This window comes from Papaver somniferum, unplaced genomic scaffold (genome assembly GCF_003573695.1).
Source record: "Papaver somniferum cultivar HN1 unplaced genomic scaffold, ASM357369v1 unplaced-scaffold_135, whole genome shotgun sequence".
Lineage (NCBI taxonomy): Eukaryota > Viridiplantae > Streptophyta > Magnoliopsida > Ranunculales > Papaveraceae > Papaver > Papaver somniferum.
In genome coordinates, this window is record NW_020622713.1 from 1,362,485 (window position 1) to 1,380,407 (window position 17,923).

The following is a 17,923-nucleotide window of genomic DNA, read 5'->3' on the forward strand; positions in this document are numbered from 1 at the left end:
ATGTTATATCAAAACAAAGTCAAATTAACATGAAGCCACCGACCAAAACAAAAAAAAAACACGATGTCTGGAAATCGTTTTCAACCATTATTATCTGGATTCATCACTAGTCAAGTTTTCCTCTTAACTTATGTGCATAACAAATTAACAAGGTTTATATGAGATTTTAACTTATAGCACAACCACAATTTGCAAATTTACTCACAATAGTTCTCTTTATCGCGGTCATTTCCTGTCTCACTTCCATCAGTATCTGCAGCAGTGCACTAGTCTGAACGTTAGTATGCTCTAGTTGAGTCTTCAAGCCATTCACGTCGCTACGAATTTGACCTAAACCAGAATCCATACTCTTCTTCCCATATTCCAGGATCTCATCTTCATGCTCCATACCATCAGGCACGTTTCCCGGAACACGACCTTCATACTTCCGTAACAGACCTTCAGCCTCGAGATCCTCCCACTGTTTATAACTGAGGGGTCCTCCAGCCTCGAGATCCTCCCACTGTTTATAACTGAGGGGTCCTTCAACTACCCCAAGATTACTAACAGTTCCGAATCATTGTGATAACACTTTATTTCTTCACCCACCCTCATTTCTGAACATGCCACTGATTCACATAGCTGTAGATGTCGAACTACTTTCGTACACAACACATCAAGAATAAGGGGGCGCCACCCTTCAACTGTATTCTTTTTCCCCCATTCTCCATGCACATCCGGAAAACAACGAAAGGAACCAAACCTGCGGTAAAAACAAAAACTATCAAAACAACAATTACCAGATACTAGACATGCAGAAAATATTAGTCCAATCACTTTTACCACCAAAACTTGTGGCATTCCTTTTGGCTTTACAGTTGGTTTACTAATCATATTTCTTGCAGTCTCTTTTTTCATTTGAGATTTGATTGCAGAGTCACTTTCAAACAGAGTCGCCTTGTACACCCTTTCACCCCATGGATAATTGTTGAACTCTGAGATATTGTCCACCAAGTGCCACAAATCGTCAGCAATTCCATGTATGTTTTGTGTCCCCAACAAAAACATGTTAACCGCATACACTAATGACACCTTCACCCTATCTTCAACCGGACATGGAACCGGTTCTACGTCTTTATATCCTGCCTGACGGTCGTGCATTTTCTTAGATATGGTTGCACTGGCATCACTTGTTTTACTATCATTGGTTTCTCTGTCAACCTTCTCTACCCGATCCTGTGAGATTGTTTTTCAAAATAGAAAGTCATACAAATCCTGTCCCACGATTGCTTTATTTTTGGAAAAATACTTTTGCCTGAGTTTTGAGTCTTTTGACGCCCCCGATTGAGAGTCCGATTGAGAGTCAACATCGAGAGCTCTAACCCTCGAATACCGAAATCTAAGACCGGATATCAGAGCAAAGTCCGTCTTTCGGAAATACAATTCTTTGTCTGCAACTCTGAAATACATTTCTTCATTTTGCCTTCTTTCAGGTTCGACTTTGATCTGCCGACTCATTAGAAAACAAAATATTGCAGAGGACCAACTCTGTTCTTCGGGAATGTCCATTAAATGCCCGATCGCAGTTGTCCTGAACAAGTGTTTCTCATCTTTAGAAAGCACCTTCCACAAGTCTTGTAGTGTTCCCAAACTCGAGTAATTGCTCATGCCAAAGGCGAATCCCCGGTTTTTGAGAGGGTAGACAAACCCACTGCGAAACACAATAAAAAGTTGAAATAAATAATGAATAAGTTACAAATAATTGGTTGAACTTACTAAAACATTATCTGAAAGCAGTATACTCCTCTGCTAGAAGTTCTTATTTTTACCTGTCGTCCACACCTGCACTAGGAACTTCAAAAATATAAAGATGGTCCTCCACACACTTCCAATTCAGTCGCCTTCATAATACTCTTCTTGGCCCTCTTCTTGGGAAGTCTAGCAGAACCCATTGATTATACCTACAAATACTGAGTTTAGAAAGAAATATACAGCATTAACCGTGAATATGAGAGATTCGGAGACTATTGAGAAATATAAAGGAGGTTTGCCTTTTGCTATACGCACAGAACTTGATTTATTTTCAGTAATTGACATTGACGATGCTTGTAAGAAAGCTATTTCCATAATAATATGATCCATTTGTGTGCAACTATTATCCACGGTTTTATTCAAGTGTGCATCTATTATCCACAACAAGAATAATATGTTGTGCAGGAAATATCTACAACTTATTATGGTCCCTAAAACCTGTGCAGGAAATATCCACAACAAAAACCTTACCATATCTCTCATACTCGATATAAATCTTCAAAACAATTATCTATTGATCCTAACTCAATAATCTAATTCTTCATAAACAAACATTTGAAAATCAACAACCATGAACCATCTAGAAATAGAGATCACTACAATATCCACGGTGTTCTTCTTGTGCAGCTATTATCCGCAACAAAAATAATATGTTGTGCAGGAAATATCTAAAACTTATTATGGTCCCTTATTTTAACCCGTGCAGGAAATATCCACAACAAAAATATTACCAGATATCTCTTCGAAACAATTATCTATTGATCCTAACTCAATAATCTAATTCATCAGAAACAAACATTTGAAAATCAACAACCATGAACCATCTATAAATAGACAAACATTCTGTCTTCTAAAGAGAAGAAGAAACTACAACATCTGTCTGCACAGCAAACCAAACACTTGGTAAATGCTAGTCATAAATTTAGCCTACTAACAATTCTACAAGTTATCAAAGAACCTAGTGAATTGGTTTTTGCAAACTCTTGCGAGTGCACTAATACTGAAAAGAACGATCTGCAACAGTTGTTAGAAGGGTTTGAAGACACCCAGAACAACGCGTGGAACCAGAAATCAAGCTACTGGACGAGAAAAACAAGTCGCCGTCATTACAAGTTGTGCAAGACTTAGCTCTAAATGAAGTAACAAAATATAATCCGACACTTAGCAAGAAGACACAAATGACTACAGCTAGAGGACAAGATTTGTCTCAAGACTATGTTAAGGGGAAAGGTTCAAAGCATGCAAAGTGGTACTCAAAAGTAGAAAACAACTTAAAGTAGAACATTGTATTGTTCTTTCAAAACAACCAATAAAGATAAAACGTTTATTGCAATCTGTCAGTTCTTTTTATTCTACTTGTGCAGCTATTCTCTATCTATTATTTTGGGGACAGAAACTGATTTCTTTAGTGGTATCAGAGCAAGAAGTTAAGTAAGCAATGTTTCCAGCGATGATTGAAAGGGATTCAATCCAAGGGTAACAAGGTATTACCATTAGATCCTAATATTGATAGAAAGAAGATGACATTTGTTTCATCATCATCATCACCAAATCCGCAAGAAAACACTATGGACAAAGCTATGGATAAACTAATGGAGATGATAAAAGGATTATAACAAACACAACAAGAAAAAAACAGTTCCAAGTCAAATATAGAAAAACATCCAGAGTTCAAAGATGATTCGCCATTCAAAGTAGAGGCAAGAATCGAAACCGCTACTTACCACGGAGAATTAGACCCAGAGAAGTTAGATGGATGGATCAAGTCTTTGGAGGTTTATTTCAGCACCAAGGGATTTACTGAAGAGCAGCAGGTAAGTTTCGCTAGACTAAGACTTGATGAACATGCCCTAATCTGGTGGGAAGCGAATATGTCAGGTTTGGCCCTTAGCAATGAAGCACCAGTAACTACTTGGAAGCAATTCACAACTGCTATCCAGAATCAGTTATGGTTCGAGCTAAATCTAACATTAAGTACACAAAATGGCAACTCCACCGGTTACAGAACCCGCTAAAAGATCAACAACAGGACCTGTCCCCATTGCTGGACAGTTATTCAAGATCCAACATCGATATTTCTCCTATGTCATGAAATGTAATGTTGAATACAACTATCCGAATAAGACTAGCACCGTTTCCTCTGATTTAGACCACAAACAAAGAATCCTTTGAATTAAAAACTTCTCTTTTCAGCAAAAACCAATCTAAAGAAATCACAAAAGAATTCATAAAGCAATGTAGCACATTATGATTTAGTTATAGAATACAAAGACACTCTCATGCTTCAATAACTTCTTCATAGAATGATACACACCAATTGAATGAAAACCTTCTGTTATAGTTTAAAAATTAAAATCCCCCAAAAATCAATAAAAATATTAGGATTTTTTTCAAATCAACAATTACACAAAAATCTTAATTTAACTAATTACCTTTAAGAGAATCTCAACACGTTCCAAAAATATCAGCACCACCACCAGCAATCGATCTTTTAGAACTCTTCAAAAAAAAAATCGAATAACTCATCTTAAAAATCAAAATTTTAACTTGTAATATCACAAATTCTTTATCCCGTCCATATCTCTAGGTACACAAAACTTATTCTTGCTGAAAACCCAAAATTTCCATGAACCCTAAATTTCATTTAAATCCAAAAAATCCAAGCTACTGAGAATGTGATTTTGACGAACAGTGTATTTAATCAAAAACCCATCTAAAAAAGTGAAACTGAGATAAAAAAATCTACTTCGATTTGTTTTTCCACAGACCTAAATCAGGTGTGCTTCTCTCTCGAAAACTTCAAAATAGCTTGTACTTACCTAGAATAATCCTTGATTTGAAGAAGAAACAGCGAAATGAGATTCTGATAAACAAAATAATGAAGTTTAATAGGTTAAGTTTGATTTAGAGAGTGAGAAATTTGTGGGTTAGGTTTTCGCCCAGTTTCGAGAGAGAGAAATGTTTTTCATATTATGTACTGAAATCAGTAGAAAGGTGATGTATTATAATACATTATAATTTGATTTCTAATTACTAACGATTGGTTTCCTAATAAACAACAGTGTCTCGAGTCTCGACACCTACCGTATAAAGGGTATCTTAGCCATTATTGAAATACACACACAGTTTTGGTCAACTATTTGTATTTGTTTCAGTTTCGGTCAAATTATTGGTAATCAATCATTTTATTGGTCATTTATACTTGTTAAACACTTAAATGTAATGGTTGTGCTTTGATGCTTATTATCTTTTCTTTTGTTTACAAGGGCTTATTAGATAGATGAATTTCGACAACGGCGTCTTATTCTAATGGGAAAGATAGAATCAGTAAGTTACCAGATGCACTAATTCACTACATCATGTTTTTCATTGATACAATATTTAACCAAGCTCTTCTTTTTCAATTTGGTCTGCAATGTCTTACCCACAGTTCTAAGGTAACATCTACGATTTGGAAACAAGATTGTCATCGCCGGGAATGTTGTCTCATCTCAAAAATGTCTGTATTGAAGAGGTGGAAGGATGTAATGCTGAGCTTAAACTTCTGAGTTTTTTGTTGGGAATGCAAAGGTAGTGTTAGCTCGCCTGATAGAGTGAGACAAATTGAGCAATTTAAGGATAAGCTAACAGCAGTTCCTAAATCTTAAATTGAGTTGTAAGATTATGTTCTGTCTGTGTTTTGGTTTTGTTTTTGGAAATTTGTCTTATTCTGTGAAGATAATGATTGAAATATGTAGTTGAGACTTCGTGAAAAGCTAATTGACCAATTTTTTTGCTTACATGGGCATTTTATGTAATTTGATTACATGGGCCAAAATCCTGCAGTTGATACAAATTCGCAGTATAAAAAAAGATGTAAAGTATGATGATATCCCACTTTTAAATTCGCATTAGAGCGAGTGAACTCAGCTCGGATGGAGTTTAAAGTTTGGGAAAATTAGACGCAGGCTCAAAAAAAAAAATATTTTCATTGTTAGGACCACAATTAATTTTAGGTATTATGACACTCATAATTATATGAAATTATTAAAAATGTTTGAATGACGGATTATGCATCCGCATGACGAGTTATGCATCAGGGGTTGCTACCCTTCCCAACTTCCCCGCTCAACTTTGAAGCAGAAGCTGCTATAATTGTCAACACAACTTGGATATAACATATCTAAAAATCCGCGCCTTGGAATTTTACAAATTTTATATCGTTGAAAATCTTTTTAAGAGAGCTACACAACGAGTACAAACAACAATATCAAATTTTTGTTTTTCACGAAAAAATCGGAGGTGATCATCATTTTAGGCAAAAATTCGAAGACTGACTACATAACCATTATGCAGCCACCAAAAAAGATGCATAACACATTCTGCAGACGCATAACGAATTATGCAACCATTTTCTCGACTACATTATGCATCTGCATAACAAAGTTATGCATCTATAACAAGTTATGTAACCATTGTTTTGGTTGATTTTAGTGTGTACATAAAAAATTGATGCATAATGCAGTATGCATCCATATTTACGGATGCATATCAGGTTATGCATCTATTTTCTCAATGCATAAAAGATTATGCAACAATTTTCTCGATGCATAATGCATTATGCAGTCATATCTTCACGACTGCGTAACATGTTATGTAGATATTATTGTAGGTGCATGATAAGTTATGCAACCTTATTTTTTTTTGGTTTCAATACTAAGAAAAAAGTAGTTGCGTAACGTGTTATGCAACCGTTTTCTGGACTGCATAATAAGTTATGAAAAAAAAACTGCAGAACGTGTTATGCAACCGTTTTCTGGACTGCCAACATATATTTCATTTGTACAACCAGTCAAGGACTTAATCTACAACGTCTTCATACACTATTGTTATATTGCATCTTCCTAAAACCTAAAAGATAAAACAATAGCAAGCTCGTCCACCAAATGCATGAGATGGTTGTCCTGCATGACTAAGGAAATACAAACTTGCATGTCTAGCACGGCTTTGTAAAATAAATAAATAACAAATGAGCATGTGTAACATCCATGTACTTATGAGGGGCTAAATCCTACACAAGTCGTGGTGTATGGGGTTTGTAGTTATAATGACTTACAGATTCACGCTGCAGTAACATTTGAATATCAAAAAGTACTTTCGTTATCTATACATCTTAGGTCGGCTTCTATCTTCCTCGTAGTCCATCATTCCACCTGGTTCAGCATAGTAGATCTCCTCGTGACCTCGAAACTCTGGGTCTTCCTGCTTAAAGTTGGTAACTTCTGCCACTACGTAAGACACATCGACCAGCATATCCAAATAATAAGAATACATATCTAAAATTTTGACATTCATTGCCAAATCACCTTCCTTCATTTTCTAAATCAACATAGTTCAGACTGCAAACGACATATGCCAACAACAACGGTTCTCACCATTTCAGTACAACAACAACATCAGTCGGGCAATTGTTCGAACATCTTCTGTGTGTGTTGAAATTGGTCGAGAGATAACCTCACTGTTGATTTCAATAGAAAATGTACCTCCCCTTCAAATTCCGACAACAACCCAACTCCCTACATCTCAGCAAAACGACAGCAAGAAATGGCAGCAACCAAAGTACTTGACTGTTTTAGTAACAACAAAACGACCTCCAAACGAAACCAAAATTCTCCATATTTGAGTACCCATTCTTCGTGTTCTTCTTGATCTTCTAAAATCTCACGAAATCCATCTTAAACATTAACAAAATCAGTCACAGCAACATTAACTTCAGTTGAAGTTTCAAACGGAGAAACAACCGGAATTCGACCCCTTTCTCTACCCATCGTACCTTGGCTAGAAATGCCTGCAGACTTGGATCACCAACAACAGACTCCGGCAGTAAAACTTTGGTTCTTCTTCTCAGCTCACAAATTTGGTTTCGAAAGAGACCTAGTTTTTCTCCCTTCACAGCACATACGTGCATATAACCCTTGAGATGAAGTCCGCCAGCTGCTCAGAACCTTTGTTTATTCTTGTAGTCGTAAACAAAGAATCAATAGAGAAGAAAATCACAGTAGAGAAGAAGAAGAGACGGAATTGAATAAGAAATTATGCGTCTTGTGAAGAAACACAATTTCAGAAACTATGGGTTTGGGAGATATTTTCTCGTAGAAAATGGTTGCGCGCCTGAGTTTTCTGGGCGTGGGTCTCTTAGTGTAAAAAATCTGAAAAATGGGTGTGGTAGTAGTTTTCACTTAAAGTTTCATTTACTCTCAAAGCCAAAGGTGCTTCATTTTCCATATTTTATTTCTGGTTTTTCACATTCCCATTTAATTCTTCAAATTTGGGGGTTTTGTGTAACTAATATTGTTCGGATTGAAATTGGGGGTTAAAGGTTTTCAATTCTGCTCAAGATTTGTTGATTCGTTCAAGAGTAATTACCCAATCCAGAATTAAGGAATGGGGTATGTATATTTTTCCATCTGGTTGATTGATTAGAGATTCTAAAAGTGAAATTATAACAACAAAAAGTCTTTGTCATCATCTTCTAGTACTTTTCTTGATAGTAGACTGTAATGATATAGAAAGCTAGAAGCTATGAAGTGGTGTAGGATAACTCAAGAAGATAGCGTGGGATGACAAACTTTTACTTTTGTCACTCGTGTGCTTTGCACACTTATGTTGTCCTTACACTTTTCTTATCTGTCAATTCTAGTCCACTTGTTGTACAGCCAAACTGTCAACAGTGTAGTATAAAAACATTGATACAGGTCATCTCTGTTGTACTGAGAATCATTCTTTTGGTTTTATGCAAGAACTCCATTAACCTAATTCAAGGTTATTATGGTATCAGACTCAAAGTTCATGATATTCTGAGGGTTTTTCGATCCAATCCTTCAATTTTTCCATTGCAGATCGTGATTCAATCCTTACTTCTGCTAGTGAAGATCTTTAATCAAATTTTGTGATTGTTCTTGATTCAATTCTTTCATTTATTCTCAGGTTCTTGATCTTTTCTCTCAATCTTTGCTTTTACATCACATTCTTTCATCAATTTCTAGATCTGGTATGGATCCTATTCGTATTTCAACTTTTCCTCTCAACACTATAGCAAACATCATTCCTCTCAAGCTTAAAGATGATAATTTTCTAACCTGGAAATCTCTTATGTTACCTTTGTTTCGAAAATTTCAAGTTCTCAAATATGTTGATGGAACAATTCCATGTCCTTTGTTGTATATTAATCTCACAAGAGTCACAGATGATGTCATTAATCCTCAATACTCACTCTGGAAAGCTGAGGATTCTACACTAATTCTATGGATTCAATCAACCATTTCTGATTCAGTCATTTATTATGTTGCTGGTGCTGATACTTCATTGGTTTATAGAAAGCAATTAATGTTAGATTTGCTCAAACCTCTGCAACACATGTTATTCATTTGCGAACCAAACTTCAAACATTGAAGATGACTGGATCTGTTTTCACTTTTCTTGTTGAGATCAAGAAGCTTCAAGATCAACTTGTTGTTGTTGGCTGTCCTGTGTCTGATAATGAGTTGGTGGTAAGCATTCTTTCTGGATTGTCTTCTGATTCTGCATCTGTTGCTACTTCTATTAGGATCCGAACTCCACCAGTCACAACACTAGAATTGCACAATCTACTTCTTAGTGAAGATATAGTTATTTTTACAAATAGATCTGCATATGAAGCAAAAGCTTTTGCTGTTAACACAAATTACTGTCCTAGAGGAGAATTTAGAGGTAGTAAATATTCAATAGGCGATTCTTCAAGAGGCAATAAAGGAGGTTATAGAGGTGGAAGATATCCTAATCCTGCTATCATCTCAATAAATGGTTCTGGTAGAGGTTATAGTAATCCTGATGAACATCCATGTCAGCTGTGTAACATCAAAGGCCATCTAGCACCAACTTGCACTTAAAGATTAAACTTCTATTATCAAGGCAGACAACCACCCTCCGACCTTAGTGCAATGCAAGCTGCTGCAAACATTTTTGATGATGAATAGTATGCAGATAGTGGTGCTAATCAACACATTACTTCAGATCCAGCTTCACTTACTGAATCTACTTCATTTGAGGGTTCTGAGGAGATAACTACTGCTAATGGCCAAGGTATGCTTATTACCCATCTAGGTACTTCTAGTAAACATGCTAATGATAAATCCTTCAATCTAAATAATATCCTACTTGTCCCAAATTCTTCTCATAATCTACTTTATGTGCATAAATTCACCTCAGGCAATAATTGTGAGATAACTTTCTCTTCCACTAGTTTTACTGTGAAGGATTTGAACTCTGGGAGGATTCTTTTGCAAGGGCAACATAAAAATGGTCTCTACCCTATCAAATTCACTTCAGACACTCAAGCACTATCATCTCAAGCTCCTGACATTCTCACACTTCATAGGAGACTTAGCCATCCATCCTTTCAAACAATTTAGAAACTCAAACAACAACTCAACATTTGCAATCTATCTAGCAAACCTTTCTTTTTTAATAAATGTAAAACTTGTAGAAGTCAGAAATTACCATTTCAAATGTCTTGTGTAATTCAACATATCAGCCTCTAGAATTGTTACATATGGATCCCTGGGGTCCTTGTTCTGTTGCTTCTGTTTCAGGGTCTTACTACTATGCCAACATTATAGATGATTACTCTAAATTTTGTTGGATTTTTCCCTTGATCAATAAATTTGACTTCAGATATACTTTTATTTTATTTGTTGCCTATGTGAATTTTTTTTCTCAATTCCTGTGAAATGCATTAGAACTGATGGAGGAGGAGAGTTTTTTAATCATTTGCTTGCACAATATTTTTTATCCAAAGGCATCATTCATGAAATGACTTGTCCTAATAATCCTGAACAAAATGGAGTTGCTGAAGTTAAGCATAAGAACATACAAGGGGTTGCTAGAAATCTTCTCAAACAATCTGTACTTCCGTTCAAATATTGGGTTGATGTTTTTCATACTGCTAACTACCTTATCAATAGACTTCCTGCAAAGTCAAATGGTTTTGTTTATCCATTTGAATTATTATTTCAAAAAAATCCAAATTATTCTTTCCTTCAATTTTTTGGTTGTGCTTGTTATCCATGGTTAAAACCTTACACCAAAACTAAGCTTGAACCTAGAAGCAAACAATGTGTATTTCTAGGTTACATTCAATCTCATAAGGGCTATAGGTGTTTTGATCCAACTACTGGCAAAGTCTATATTTCTAGACATGTTCAGTTCAATGAGTATGTTTTTCCATATGAACCTTTGACTTCATCTTCTTTAGTCAATTCATCCACTCCAATTGAGGAATTACATGTCAAACCAGCCACTACTATAGTCATACTTCTACATCTGCTTCTACTGATAATGCTACTCCATCTGTTTCTACTGATATATCATCATCTGCTCCTATTTCACCTGCAATGCAGCACTCCGTTCCTGTTAATGATCATGGCATGGCTACTAGAGGTAAAATTGGTATAATGAAACCAAAATCTTATTATGTCAACTAAACATCCAATATCAACTGCTTTATTATGTGATACTTTTGTACCAACTAAGTGAGACAAGCTAAGGCAAGCATAGTGTGGCTTCCTGCACTGAATAGGGAATAAAAAGCATTGCAAGATGTTGGCACATGGTATCTTGATGAACCTTCTTCAGATAAAAATGTGGTTGGATGTAAGTGGGTATTTAAGGTCAAGCAAAATCCAGATGGTACTCTAGACAAACACAAAGCAAGACTTGTTTCTAAAGGCTTTCTTAAACAAGAAGGAATTGACTTTGCTGATACTTATAGTCCTGTTGCAAAACTTACAACTATCAGAATTGTTCTTTCAATGGTTGTTTAGTACAATTGGAAAATGCATCAGTTGGATGTAAGTAATGCCTTTCTTCGCGGTGATCTAAAGGAGCAAATTTTCATGACTCAGCCACCAGGTTTTGTAGATCCAAACAAACCACATCATGTGTGTTTATTAGATAAGTCAATTTATGGTTTGAAACATGCACCTAGGGCCTGGTATGACAAGCTTAAGAATGCTCTGACTAAGTTGCAATTCCATTCTTCAGTAGATGACACTTCTTTATTTGTGCACAGACAAGGTGATCAGATTTCAGTAGCATTAGTCTATGTTGATGATATTCTTCTTACGGGCTCCAATACAAATTTTCTTCAATCTGTTATTTCTAATCTTCAACAGAAGTTTCCAGTTAAAGACACGAGAGATGTTCACTACTTTTTAGGCCTTGAAGTGAAGAGAACTGATTCAGTGTTATTTCTTAGTCAGACTAAATATGCAATAAATCTTCTTAGAAGAACAAATATGGAAGGGGCAAAGCCTTGCAGCACACCCATTGCAGGAAACTTTAAACTTTCAAAATCAAATGGAGAGTTACTTGAAAATCCAACTGAATAGGTTTATTGTTGGTGCTTTGCATTATCTCACTTGGACTAGGCCTGAGATATCTTTTGAAGTTAATGTAGATTGTCAGCATATTCAATGTCCAACTACTACTCATCTTGATGCTATTAAAAGAATCATGAGATACATAAAAGGGACAATTAGTTATGGGATTGAATTCAGTAAAGGATCTTCTTTTCTTCTTGGATTTTCTGATGTTGATTGGGTAGGAAGCATTGACGACAGAAGATCCACAGGAGGTTACTGCATATTTTTGGGAAACAATCCTATTTCTTGGTCATCAAAGAAACAAGCAACATTTGCAAGGAGTTCTACAGAGGCTGAATATAGAACATTGGTTCATAGTGCTTCTGAAGTTGTTCGGGTTTGTTATCTGTTAAATGACTTACATTTCTCTCTTCCTGCAGTTCCAAGACTTGGGTGTGACAATATCAGTTCCATCTCTTTAGTTTCCAATCCAGTTCTGCACTCAAAGATGAAACATGTTCATCTTGATTATCACTTTATCACAGAACTTGTGGAGAATAAAAATAATGATGTGTTCTATATTTCCACATTGGATCAACTTGCGGATATCTTCACTAAAAGATTACATGGTCCTCGCTTTTCTACGATCAGATCCAAGCTCAAAGTAGTCTCTCCTACCTTGTGCTTGAGGGGGGATAATGATATAGAAAGCTAGAAGCTATGAAGCGGTATAGGATAACTCAAGACAGTAGTGTAGGATAACAGTCTTTTACTTTTGTCACTCGTGTGCTTTGCACACTTATGTTGTCCGTACAATTTTTTTATCTGTCAATTCTAGTCCACTCGTTGTACTGCCAGACTGTCATCAGTGTAGTCTATAAACTGATACAGGTCATCTCTGTTGTACTGATCAAGAATCATTCTTTTGGTTTTATGCAAGAACTCCATTAACCTAATTCAAGGTTCTTAGACTGAACTCTTGGAAGCAAAGATTAGAAATGTTAGGGGATCTTTTACTTCAAGGATTCAAATTGGACTTCAAGAGCTACTGAAAGGTACTTCTTATTCCATCTTTCACTTCTGGGTTTTTGAACTACAATTACTAATGCTCAGAAAAATTTGAGTTTAGGGTTTTCGTTTCTGCTCTGAGTGATTCGTTGTAAAATTGGAGATTAGGGTTCTGAACCACAAATTTTGGGGGGCTTACTTTTCATTAGGTTAACTCTTAAAGAATGGAAGAAGCAAGAAATGCACCTTATTATAGTGGGCAAGATAGAATCAGTAGGTTGGCTGATAACTTGATTCATCAGATCCTGTCTTCTGTTGATACTAAACACGCAGTTAAGACTAGTGTTTTGTCGAAAAGATGGATTCATGTTTGGAAATCATTACCTTTTCTAAACTTCATTAGGAGTTCGTTTTCACATGAGAATACTCAGAGGTTCATAGATTTTGTTTACATGGTGTTCATATTTGGCGATGACACTGATATTCAAAAGTTTAGTGTGGATTGGGAGAACTCTGCATCTGATAATATGGTGATAATGAATGTTAATAGATGGAGCCTTCATGCCGTTAAGCATGATGTTCAAGAAATAAGTATAGTAATTGAGGAATTGCATGATTTGCCTTATGAAATTCCTTACCAACTCCTGGATTGTAAGTCACTGAGAAAGCTGGTAATAGAAGTGTTCGAGACTGCCGAATATTTACATATTATTCTACCAAGATCAATGAATTTACCTCATCTTGAAGTACTGAGCTTAAATAGATCATCAATCTCCAATGTAGAATTATCTAAAACACTCTTTTCAAGTTGTCCAGTTCTTAAAACAGTGCACTTAGTTGATTGTGAGATACAAACTGATAATCACGGGAATTGTTGCTTCTCCCATCCTTGAGAAGTTCGAGTATTCTGATAATTGTCGTCGACCACTTTTGCCGCAAAATGATAACATTATCAAGCTATGTGCTCCAAATCTGAAAAACTTCACTTTCTGTTCTTTAATGGCCCAAAATTATTCTCTAGAAATATGTAGTCCACTATCCAGCGTAGTTTTTGGCATGTTTCTCGAAGAGAGTGAAAAAAAATGAGAATGCGGATAGATATTCGAAACTGCCTTCAACAGAAAAAACTGTCTATGCTAAATGTATGATGAAATTTCTAGGAGCGGTTTATGTGGTGAAAGATATGAAATTTTCACCTGGATTCCTTGAGGTATGGGTACTTCCTCTCTTCCATGAATTATACTCCTTAACACATTTGTGGAAACATTGTAAGTATGTTTTACTGCCTAGTCAAATTTATGACAAGGGCAAGCGTAATGCTGCTAAGCAACCCAACTTTCATTACTTGTCAAGATGAAAATCCTGTTTGTGTTTCTTTTTTAAGTCTAGGATAAGGAGGACAAGTTGATATTATTGTCAAAAGTTTTTATATTCTAAACTAGTATGCGGTTTATATAACTTCATTAGTAAAAAGAAAGTTTATCTTCTCAGTAATTGGTTTACTATAGTTAAGTAAGATTTTTACCTGCTATTTGATATATTTTCTTTTGCTTATGTTTCTCTAGTCTTTCACAAGCTCCTGACTTATTAGACTGTCAACCACCTCGCTTATGTAATCTACTAAATTTGATGCTGAAAATGTGGTTGACAAGAGGTTCCTTTCGGGTTATAGCATACTTACTCAAGATTTCTCCTAGTATAACCCAGTTGACCCTTACCGTGAAGATGGTGACATTTAATCTAGCCCTTCATTTTTTTTAATTTTGTCTATGATGTCGTACCACCATTTCTAATTGAGCATCTATGTTTTTCATCTATCTAATTTTGCGACATTGATTTTTCTGTAACATTTAAGTGACCTGTCCGTTGTTGTGATTGTTTGGATATAGTCATGTTTTGCGGACGTTGGAGATGACTGGGAAGCAGGATTGTCATCTCTGGAAATGTTGTGTGGCCTCAAGTATGTCCAGATTGAAAAAGTGAAAGTATGTGATGCTGATTGCTGAGATCAAACCTCTGAGGTTTTTGTTGAAACATGCAAAGTTTTTGGAGAAAGTTGTTTGGCGTTTTTCGTTCTTGTGGATCACCTGATAGAGCGAGCCAAGTTGCGCAATTTATGAAGATGCTAAAAGCAATTCCTGCAGCTTCTTCAAGTATCAAATGGTATGCTCTTAGAACATAGTAGGTGACATTGTGAGCTTATCACTAGAACCCGCAACATAAATTAGCGAGATAATCAGATGTATCAAACGAACAACGGATAACTCCATATTCGGCTAGAAGCAAGACTTGCAACAGATGCATTGTGAGCACGACTTCCCTTCTGTTATCAAGTAGTTCGTGTTTCCGCTTTTCGTGTTTCGTGCTTGAATCCCAAAATAAGTTTTCACTGTATTCCAAGACAATTCTCCCATGGACTTAAAAAAGTACATAAAAGTACAAGCATTTTCATTGAATTTTTCATTAACAAAATATTCATGGGACTCATCCAGAGGGATAGATACCCAATGTTAAGTTCAAGTTATCAAGTTTCTTTGATTCTAAGGGTGTTTGGATACCAGAACTGCTTCTGTTTCTCCTGGGAGCTAAAAAAAAACTTACTTCATAAAAAGTCAACTGTTTTTTCTTTTAGAAATCATTTTAAATTTTCAATTCAAACCTAACCTGTAATTTTTTTTTTCTGTTTATGGGAAAATCCAAAAGCAACTTCTTAAAAAAAAAAAGAAAAAAAAAGAGGGATACGAAGGAAGAAAAGGGATGCCAAGGGAAGAAGTTAAAAGGTGTACGAAAGAATATTTTGTAACAAGATTACAGTAAATATTCTTGAATAATAATCATCCCCTTCTCACCAAGAGACGAGCACGTATATGTAGGTGTACGAAAGAATATTTTGTAACAAGATTACAGTAAATATTACAGTAAAGAATATTTTTTTCTTTTTTTTGTTTCTTTATGTATGCACGGTGGTATCATAAGACTGAGCTTCGGTATGTTGTTAGCAAAATCGTTCAAATCTGCAGGAAGCATTTGCCTTGTCAAGATTTGCAAGGATTCTAGCTACATGCTATGGCCAGTCCCTCTAGGTTTTTGTTAGTCCATCTGGTTATTGCTAATTGCATTGCTGCAGACCCTAATCAACGGAATTTATTTTATTTTATTTTAAGTATACTGAGATTTGTGAACAGCTTATATTTAAGTTATCCTTCAATGAAACCTTGAGTAGATTTGAAATTACAAACATTCCCCTTTCACCCACCTCTTGACATTCCTTGAACATCACAAGAAATAATAGAGCACGTACAAAGTGATTTAGTTTACAAGGTTAATCTCTGGGAATGGTCTATGTTACTATATCAGACTGCTTTTAAAATTTTACTGCAGCATAGTATTCATCGAAATAACTCAGCAGCGAAGATGATTTTATTAGTTGAAAAGATAATTCCATGGTAATTCATTATATTCTAAGATTACATCGATCTTACATATATCTCGCATGCTTAATCAGGCTTCAGGGGAGAGCTACTCCAGGTGTGCCAGGGGGGCAACATCCGATACAAATAAGCATCTCCAAAGGAGTATCACACACAGTATATTTGCAGCATACCGTGCACTTGGTGGTTATCTTTTTGCAGTCTGCTCATATCATGATCATATATCATGCAACATAAAAAATCACAAAACCAATCAGTAACCAATGAATGACAAAAAGCTAGCTAGAAACCAACCATTGATGATTAGGCTAAGAATTGTTTACCTTTGGGTTCGTCATTGGTTTGATTAAACATTGACGACGGCGGGGTTATTACTTCGTGATGAGTAGGAAGAAATGGTGATAGACGACGACCTGTTGCTTCAGTCTCCTTCATCCAGTATGAACCAGTAATCACCAGCATAAAGAAAATGAAGATAATTCTTGTGCCGAGAGGGTACTCCATTAAACTAACTAAATTCTTATTATGGTGGTGAAAAATGCAGAATTAGAGATTTCTTGAACTGGTTTTTCATACTACCACCAGTCTTTATGAATATAAACAAATGGAGTCATTTGTAATCTTTTGTTTATGCATGTCACACATTCGTTACATATTCTCTGAAATCTGATCTAATATTTGTTATTTGTACTTTTCTGACGGAGTAGTACTTACTGGTACTATTTTTACTAATATACGTACAACAACTCTATGACACTTGTATACTGAGCAGACTCGTCAGGCATTCATTTCTACCTTCCTAGGTTTATAAGTGACAAGTGAGTCCCTGATTACCCCTGCAGTACAGTAATAAAGTCTTTAGGAGATGATACTAATAATCTGAGTCTGGAACTTGTCCGTATGCTTTTTTGACAATTATTTCAATTGAAGTAAATGTGCTTCCAAAACATAAAACTAAAGTGATCGACGTTTGCCACCAACAGCCGACATAGAGTTCAGACTTAAAACTCACAATTGCATGCCTTATCTGTACGATTCGTCCAAAAAGTTTACTACAGCCTTCAGCAATCCCTGACATTGCACTCCTGCTCATGGAATAATTTGGATTTGTCCATCGAATACGAGAGGTCATTTTTTGGCCATCTTAGGTGCAAACGCAGAGTGGTTAGAAGGCAGGAGTGGATGTATTGGTTTCTCTGATGCACGTCCTTTTGCATTTTGTACCACTTGATGATCCTAAAATTATTTCGCCGCCTTAAAGGGCACAATTTGGTCATGAAATTTCGAATTCTTTTGACACTAAGTCAGGATGAA

The 17,923-nt window shown here is 35.8% G+C and overlaps 1 protein-coding gene and 1 long non-coding RNA gene across 3 annotated transcripts; one reads left to right on the top strand and one right to left on the bottom strand.

The window, feature by feature from the left end:
• The first annotated feature begins 13,088 nt into the window (after positions 1–13,088).
• On the top strand, positions 13,089–15,722 carry LOC113334214. Of its 2 annotated transcripts, none has more exons than XR_003352651.1 (2): positions 13,089–13,225; positions 15,068–15,722. It is a non-coding gene; the product is annotated as an uncharacterized LOC113334214 (long non-coding RNA). The 2 variants fall into 2 exon arrangements; XR_003352652.1 differs by having other exon boundaries at positions 13,112–14,388.
• An 858-nt stretch (positions 15,723–16,580) lies between these two features.
• LOC113334213 lies at positions 16,581–17,169 on the bottom strand. The gene is made up of 2 exons (XM_026580551.1): positions 16,933–17,169; positions 16,581–16,811 (listed from the first exon to the last, which is right to left on the bottom strand). Exons 1-2 carry the CDS (start codon positions 17,111–17,113, stop codon positions 16,687–16,689), a joined length of 306 nt encoding a protein of 101 aa, XP_026436336.1. The 5' UTR covers positions 17,114–17,169; the 3' UTR covers positions 16,581–16,686.
• Between the last annotated feature and the right edge of the window lie 754 nt (positions 17,170–17,923).

Coding starts and splice junctions, on each gene's coding strand:
- LOC113334213 (XM_026580551.1), bottom strand. CDS start 17,113: ATGGAGTACCCTCTCGGCACAAGAATTATCTTCATTTTCTTTATGCTG. Junction 16,812..16,932: donor AACCAATGACGAACCCAAAG/GTAAACAATTCT, acceptor TGATATGAGCAG/ACTGCAAAAAGATAACCACC.